Source organism: Mastomys coucha, unplaced genomic scaffold (genome assembly GCF_008632895.1).
Source record: "Mastomys coucha isolate ucsf_1 unplaced genomic scaffold, UCSF_Mcou_1 pScaffold11, whole genome shotgun sequence".
Lineage (NCBI taxonomy): Eukaryota > Metazoa > Chordata > Mammalia > Rodentia > Muridae > Mastomys > Mastomys coucha.
This window is the reverse complement of record NW_022196893.1, coordinates 34934817-34943715: the sequence shown is the minus strand read 5'-3', so window position 1 is coordinate 34943715 and position 8899 is coordinate 34934817. Positions and strand designations below refer to the sequence as shown.

Sequence of the window (8899 nt, the reverse complement as noted above, 5' to 3'; positions counted from 1 at the left end):
AATGTAGTTTATAAAAATTGTGAGCCAGCTCCTTTATCACCTGATGAAGGGTTTGGCTAGAAACTACACAAGAATTAATTATGAGTTAGGATTAGAGTTAAAATGCTCTAATTCAAAAATTTCATTAGAACTAAGGAGTTTCCTGATACAGACAGATTGTTCAAATGGAGGTGAAAGGGAAGAAGGGTTCCAGGGTGTACTTTCAACATTTCAACACAATGACAATTTCAACATGTCAACACAGGAGCATGCTCAGCTAGTCCTAGGCTCCCAACTCCTGGCCCTTTTAAGAAAGGGGTCATTGATAGAATCTATCCACCTTTCTTTCCATTTAACAAGAAAAGTGTGCCCAGAAGAAATAACACAGTCCCACAGAGATAGCCTGTAAGTCAAAGCCAAGTCCATGGGGGGCCTTTTCCACTCTTTGGCTTTCACTTTCTTTAGTCACATGTTCAGCTTTGCCCTCCTCCCTCTAGCTGAAGTGAAATCACATTTCAGCTTTATGAACTTCTAAAGAGACTAGAATATGAAGGTATTCTTGTCCCATTTGAGGAGTCAAGAAACAGCTATTCTTCTCTCCCTGTCTTTTCCTCCTCTCCTCCCCTCCCATACCTTTCCTAGGTTTTCTCCCCAGCCCCATCGCCCTCCTTCCTGTAGCTTCTGCTGAACTGTCCTGCCCTTACCCCTTGGAAAGTCTGCCTCCCCACACACCTTGCCCCACAATCCCTTCCAACAAGCTCGGAGTTTGATAAAGACCAAAAGTGATGCTTTGGCAGCAGGTGACGGATGGATGTGATCTGCCTCCTACAGGAATGCTATTTAAAGGGACAGCCCCACAATCCACTCTCTCCAAAGTGACAAGAGAAAAGCCTGCTCTTCAGTCTTTACCATGCTGCAAACTCAGCTCAAGTTAACTTCTGACTTCCCCAATCTGCAACCTGGCCTGCAGCTCCTGCTTCCTATTCAGGTGGGAGGGAGAACACTTGACAATTCACTGAGGTGTGGGGGCTGAGGGGAGACTCATCTTCACCTCCTCTGATGACAGTTACTGGGGAGAGGCAAGAGGCCTTGTGGGGAGGAGGGCTGGAAGAACATTCTTCCCCCAACAACGTGAGCACATTTCAACCATGTGCCAGCCTCTTCACAAAGTCAAACTTTGTGAAGGAAGAATTAACTGGTCTGGGTAGCAGGCTCTTAGATTAAGAAAGTTGGTCTTTAGCTGGGACCACACTTGCTTCAGGATCTAGTGTTCAGGCCACATTTGTTTCCTTCTTTTAAAATGTCAGAGGGAACCCCTACTTTCCTTGTCTAGACCTCAGGCTGTACCTCGAGGCTGCCCTCTTTACCTGCTTCCTGGATAGAACAACACAGAAGAGGAGGCAGCATCCCTGCTGCCAAACCAAAGACAGCACTTCAGCAAGCATCTCTCCCCCAACTTCCTCCCCCCTAAACCCCACTCCCACCCCATCTCCACCCTCACCCCCTCAAGGCCTGGTAAGAGGAATAATTCCATCTCACTACTGCAAGGAAGCTAATGGGGACTTAATGAAAATACTACATTAATGAAAATACTAAGGCTAGAACCAGCTCCCTCTGCAAGTCAGAGCTATTAGGGTCAGCATCACTCACTCCTCAGTTCTTTGAGGGGTCTAAGTTAAACAAGTTGAGGGATCTCAGAGCAAAAGCAGTCCATAGCTGATTGTGTCCTAGGCTGTAAGAAGTCAGAGATCCTCCTCATTGAAGAAGCAAGTACCTGAAATGCTGATGCATCCTGTTTTTTTCCTACATCTCTTCACTTCTGGTCATTCACCTTTTATTCCTGCTGGTAAAGGTAGTGGCATCCTTACCTCTCCTTTTTGCTCCTGCAATTTTCTGAATTTTATAAAGAGGTGCCCTGTCAGGCAAAAGTCCAGGACTAAGCATCAGACTTGGGCTCCAGTTCAGTCCAACACATGGCCTGATTCATTAAGTCATTGTCGCTGAATGTTTCCTGACCTGAAGTATAGAAGCCTTTCCTGCCTAGTTTGCAGAATTGCTGTAGGTATAGAAAAATAATTTGAAAAAGTATAGGTGGTAAATAAATGTGTGGGCATAATTACATGTCTGTGAAAGGAGATTATGTCAAATTGCAAAATTTTAGCAGTGGAAAACAAATCTGTTGATGTGGGTGGGTTGCAAGAGAGAAATGGGGGTGATTGTAAAATCTGTGTGGTAATAGAGTTTGTTACTCTGTGTCTCGACTGCCTGTACACAATAGTGCTGCATATACATACACAGGGAACCAGTGTAAGCAAAACTGGAACACCTAAATGAAATCAGTGAGTTATATTAATATCCCATTATCCTGGTTATGACCAAGAAGTAGAATATTATGAGATGATACACTTGAGAGAAATTATGTGAGGGTAGACAACATGGTCTTTCTGTATTATTTCTTACAAGTACATGTAGATCTTGATTTTTTTTTTAATTAACAAAGGAATATTATCCCTACCTCTATCACCTACCTCTCTAGCTATCCTCTGGGAGGTTCTTTGTAAATGATTCTCCATGTACATGAAGAAGTGGTCTCTATGTTCCCTCAAGAAGAAAAACCAAGTAGAGATACAAGAGTGTAGGGTCAGCAGGGTATAATGGTCTATGCCTAGATTCCCACCACTTGGGAGGCTGATGGGAGGATTACAAATTTGAGGCTAGCCTAAACTACATAGCAAGACCCTGAATCAAAAGGAAAGAGAAGAGGTGCCATTGATTACCATTGATACCCCTGAGCCTTTCTCTCCTCATCAGCTGGTCTGACACTGAGTCACCCCTTTGCACATTATGTCCACTTCATAGGAAGGAAGGACAATTAGCTGAAGCATGAAGCCAGAGTCTCTGTTGCATCTATCCTAAACAGCAGACAGTTGTTACTAACAAAAGTGTTTGTTGATGTTAATATGTTTGGAGTTATTTAAAATTTATATTGAGAAAAATGTATTTTCACTATTGCTGTAGAAGAGCATCTACATAAGACTGTTAAATTGATTGTTGTTTTATATCAAACAACTTTTATAATACTTGTTTTTATTGTTATAATAGTTTACAAATTTTAAGGAATATGACAAAAAAGATACTGTAGGTATTGAAGGGGGGTCTCTGGGAGGAGCAGTGGTACAAAAGGGAAACAAGAATGTGATTCAATTCTATTTAATTAAAATATGTTTTTAAATGTTAACAAATTCAGATAAATTGAAATCATGTAACTTTTCTCATCATAATGCAATAAAAGTTTAAAAAAAAGTTTGTTGATTATGTGTGTCAAGTGAAGGAAGTATTGACTAAACCTAGGTCTGAAGAAATAAAAAGCAAATATCCATATACAATCCCAAAACAGCTATCAAATTGGTTTAATGAAAGCTGGATGGTTTTGCTGAAAGTCAACAACAATTGCTTCCTTTTCATAATGGAAGCGTGGCACAATCCTAATTAATCAACTGGCTAATTATATTTTCCCATTCCATCTATTCAGGACCTATGACACATATGATCTGTTACTCCAGCCCTCCCTGGCAATGACTGTGTGAATGAAGGATGGGGTTAACTGCTTTCTGCCACAGAGTTACTAAACCAGTTAGTGCTATCTTACATGCCCCAGGCTCTGTGACACTTGAAATTCTAATTAGTGCAGAAAAGGGCTAAGTTGAAACAGCTTGTACTTCCTCAAGGATCCCTACTCTTGGGCCCTCTGACCTAATGAGGTATGTGAAATTTAAGATCTACAAGAGAAGTCCCTGCCTGGAGCAACAGCTCTACTCAGGCTGACAAGGGGATTAGGGGTTAAGTTAGTCCCACCCATTAGGAGGTAGAATACCCTGCCCTTAATGGTGTTGGAGGGAAAACCCATATGAGTCTGTTTCACTTGGCTGTCAGGTGATCTGGATTGCCCCTCTCTGTTCTGGGCTGTAGAGACATACAAGGAAAAGCAGGCACAGTGAGAACAAGGGAGATATACTTTTTACCCACAGTAGGTAGGAGAGCACTCTGCCCATGATATCTCTAGAGGACACTTTCCCCTTGCCCCAGTGGGGAATGGAGTCAAGGCAAGATGGACCAAGAGCCCTTCAAAGAGAAGTGGGTGCCTGTGCTGCTCTGCTGCAGAAGGAGCAGGCTGGCCGTTTGCTGAACACATTTGGAAAAGGAAGAGAGAAGATAATCGTCCTAATGAATGTGCAGGAGACAATAGCAGCTCCAGAGGGAGGATTATAAGCTCATTATGGTTTAATATGATGATTGATCATCTCTGCCCGCCAACATTATCCTAGAATAGTGATGAAGGTCGGAGAGACCCATGCCTGTCAGAGCTTAAGCTCGAGTCACCAGAAGATATACAATATGCTTACAGGTCACTGTTTCTCCCCCCTCCCCATGGTTAAAAATTCATACATGTGGTTCCACACTCCTTTATCTATAAATTGTCCTCCACAGCCCCAGCCTGTCCCACTTTTCCATGATTCCTCAGCTCCAGATATTTCTCCTTATCCCTTTCAGCTGTGGGGCCTAACCTGTCTCTCCCTGGGCTCCCTCCCACTCTTCTCCCCTTTTGAAGAAATGGCTTCAACTTTCACTGCAGCATGGCTCTTGGCACCTCCAAAAGGCCCTCAGTGGGAACTGGCTGGCAGATGGTTCAGGTAGAAGGCTCGGGAAACCTCCCGATAAGCGTTGCGTAGTAGAACGTAAGGGAAACAGGACTCCAGCATGTCCAGGGTCAAAAATGGTGACTCCTCCACCACCTGAAACATATAGCCAAGAGGTGAGGACTCCCAGAAGGCATCTCTGACAACAGCTTTCATCATACAGGTCCTAGGCCCTTTGCAGCTCTGAGAGTTCAAAGTGAGCAGATCTGAGTCACTCTTCCCCTACCCTGGTTCTTGATCTGGCTCCCCAAGGCAGAGTGTCCTCCTGAGCTCCATTTCAATGGCCCATCCCCTCCACTAGGGATAAAGTAAAGGGCACAGAAACAGAAAGGCAAAGGAAAAGAAAACAAACAAACCATTTTCTCTCTTTTTCTGGAAACTAAATCACAAGTGGGCAGCACAGTAAAGATGGACACAGTGCTCTTCTCAAAGCTTTACAGCCAGGGAAACAATCACCACTGAAAGGTGGAGGGTCAGGGGAAGGGGGTGTAAAACCATAGGGATCCTCTTATACTGGGCTGGGGGTTCCTCCCTCTTCCAGCCAGCACCTGGGGAGCAGTAAGGATGCTACATAAAGGACCAGGCATGATTAATTAGTTTAATTAGAAGCTTTTATGTTGTGGCAATCCCAGCAGTCCCCATAGCTAAACAGAAGATAGATCAGATGCCTAGATGAGACTAAGGCTGTGAGAATGGGCAGAGATGCCAAATGCTCAAAACAGCAGCACAGCCTAGGGTTGAGCTGGGTTTCCATCTGGGTGAGAGAAGCAGGGTTTATTTCCTTAGAACTTGTTCACTCAAGAAATCATGTTCCAGAGAGGAGTCCCACATCCTCTGGCAATCCACACAGTAGGCCTTCCCCAGTATGTCTGGTATTTCAAGTTCTGCAGATTCACTAAGGAAAGAGAATCTATCATGTCTGGTGTCACATGTTTCTACTTCTCTCCAAAGATGCCTCAAAGTTTTACATCAGTAAGATTTTGCCATTTAAAAACACATCCGCGCACACACAATGGCCTCAAAAGAGCAGCAACATAGCCTGGAGGAAAGGAAATCCTCTGTCAAAACCACAGCCCCAGTCAGATGTGATGACTCATGCCTGCCATCCCAACTCAAAGTTGAGGCAGAAGGAGTATCATGAGATTGAGGCCAGCCTGGGCCACATACTAGGCTTTCCAAGGCTGCATAGCAAGCCTTGTCTAAAATATTTAATTATTTAATTAATTTAATAAAAATAAAAATTAAGATTAAAAGAAAGTAACCAACAAAAATAAACTCTGAAGTTCCCAAGCCAAAGTCCAGTAACAGAGGGAGTCCCTTGCTTACTGAGATTTCCAACACACAGGCAGCAGGTGCAGTCAGGGTGACAGCTTCAAAAAAGTCACTGGTCCATGGCTTCCTATTTTCTGTGGCACAGAACAGCCCTAGACTGGAGGCCCAGAGACATAGGTTCTAGTTCCAAATCAGCCTATATAACCTGAATCTCATTCTGCTCGTCCACCATTTCTCTATCAACCTTTAATAATGGCTGGGATCTGATGTGGCTCTGACATGATTCTGAGAGTGCCATCTCTTTCCCCAGAAACCCATGCCAGGAACAGGCTGTCAACCCTGGAGTGGGCCATGCTTAGGCTGCACAGTGAGAACAAGAAGACCCCAGGGAGGGAAGTGCTGACCAGATTGTGGGATTACACAAATAGCCTTTTAACTCAGAACACAGCGCCTTCCCTGCAATCATCTCCAATTTCTCTGTGGAAACATTTGCATTTAAATTGCTTTGCAGCAGCTAGTCCCTCAATCTTCACCTCAGCAAAATGTGCCTGGTCCTGGCTCTACTCCTGCCAGGGCTACCAGCAACAGGAACCTCCCCATTTTTTAGGGCAGGCTTGGAGGTGGAGATCATGGCACAGGAGGTGGGGCTAAAAGGCAATTCACAACACAGTCACCTCCCACCTTCCAGAGGAAATAGAGGCAGGCTTAAGTGGTCCTGAAACAAAAATGAGCAGCAAGCACAGAGTGCTCCATTAATTGAGCACTTAATGTTTATAATGCACTTTCTCAAATGTCTCCTAATTCTAACCATGCCATCACGGATAAAGTACCATGCTTTTGCTGGCATGAAGACATACATCTGCACTCAGAGATTCAGGCAGGGACATTTTGAGTTCGAGGTCAGACTGAGCAACACAGTAAAACTGTCTCAGAAAGAAAGAAAGAGAGAGACAGAACAGAAGGAAGGAAGGAAGGAAAGAAGGAAGGAAGGAAGGGCAGACAGAAGGAAAGAAGGAAGGGGATAGTGCTTGCCTACTGCATTTCTAGCATCCTCCTTCTGGAACCCTCACACACCCTTCACACATGTACACATTTCAAGTTCATTCTCAAACCCCCTCCCGCCATCATAATAAAAAACAGGTAGGCCTTTTTTCTGGCTAAGACATATATACCACTCAAGGCCTCAGTCTTTAAAGAAGGGAGCCTGAGGGGGCAGGTCCCAGGAATGCTTGTGCCTATATTTCTAAGCCCACATACCACATTAAATTAAATTAAAAATAAACTGAGGGGGGCTGGAGAGATGGCTCAGAGGTTAAGAGCACTTACTGCTCTTCCAGAGGTCCTGAGTTCAATTCCCAGCAACCATATGGTGGCTCACAACCATCTGTAATGGGGTCCAATGTACTCTTCTGGTATGTCTGAAGACAACTACAGTGTACTCATATAAATAAATAAAAATAAACAAATAAATAAACTGGTACGGTGATATACGCCTGGAATAATAGCACTGTAAAGGTAGAGACAGGAGAACCAGAAAATCAAAGTCATTCATGATTATATATCAAGTTCAAGACCAGCTCGGGACATATGAGAACCACTGTCTAAATAAATAAATCTATTTTGTCATACTTTCAAAATGTACCTTGGTATATTCATTCAAGTCTCAGTCTGAGCTAAGAATGCTTAGACTAGAGCTGGAGAGATGACTCAGCAGTTAGGAGCACTGAATTTTCTTCCAGAGAACCTGGGCTCCGTTCTCAGCACCCACAAGGCAGCTCACAACCGTCTGTAACTCCCAGATCTGACATTCTCACACAGACATACATGCAAGCAAAATGCCAATGCATGTAAAATAAAAAATAAATTAAGAAGAAAAAAGAAAACGAATTCATAGACTTGGGCCAGAGAGCTAGCTCAGCAAATAAAGACACTTACTACCAAGTCTGAAGACCTGAGTTTGATCTCTAGGACCCACGTGGTAGAAAGAGAGTCAGCTCCTGCAAGTTGCCATCAGAGCACACATGCACCACTGTATGGACATTATACACACACAAATGAGTGTAAAATATTTTTTAACTCTTAAAATAGGAGTTCTTATCAGAGTTCTATTCCTAACAAAACAAAAGAGTAACTCAGTTTTAGTCAAGCACCCCTTTTCTTTCTACCCCATTTGAGGAGTTTTGTACACATACAGACTTCTCTCCCTGAACATCTCAGCTGCAGCCATATATCCTTTGGTAGCAGAGGTGTATCCACTGTCCATCTCAGTAGGGTGGGCTGGAGAACTCTAATACCATACAAATCTTGAGTGTATCCTATGAGTTGGGACACATCCTCTCCCAGTAGGCCAGAGAAGAGTAAGATGGGGAGAGGGTAAGAAGAGGGTAAGGACAAGGCCTCTAGACAGACCCAGCAGCCCTACCTCCTCAACTTGGAGGATCAGACTATTACATGAAAATAGTGAGTAAATATGTTGAAGAAGGAAACAAGGTCATAAGGAAATCACATTAAAAAGTCAACTAAGTCAGAGCTCCAGGAACTTTCTGCCAAATTAGAGGCAAGCTCACAGCTTGAAAAGCAAGAGAATGAGCATGAACTGCCTGATTCATGGCCTTACCAAGCTTCCTGCCTTATAACCAAAATTAATTCCTTCCTGTGAGCCTCATACCTAAACCCCTTTAAGTCCTCTTTGTACTATCCAGTATTCTCTTCATAATATCCTTGAAGACAAGAAATACACTGGTATAAAGTTGTCAGAGAAAGCCAAAAGCATACTGAACAACCACCCAAAAAGGACATTGTTGCCCTCCTCCATGTCAAACTCAGGGGCACTGCAAGATAAGGGACCTATGAGCTAGGGTCAAGAGACATCCCATTGTGCCTAGAAGTCCTTGAATGTTCTACTCTGGGATAACAGGACAAGTCTAGAATATTCACCAAAATATGAACAC

The 8899-nt window shown here is 43.5% G+C and overlaps 1 protein-coding gene across 1 annotated transcript in view; it reads right to left on the bottom strand.

The window, feature by feature from the left end:
- Positions 1-4237: 4237 nt before the first annotated feature.
- Positions 4238-8899, bottom strand: part of Nckap1l (NCK associated protein 1 like) — a 46112-nt gene continuing 41450 nt past the window's right edge. The window contains exon 31 of the mRNA XM_031357515.1: positions 4238-4772. Within this exon, the coding sequence (XP_031213375.1) occupies positions 4641-4772 (132 nt within the window). The 3' untranslated portion in view covers positions 4238-4640. The remainder of the gene's footprint in view (positions 4773-8899) is intronic.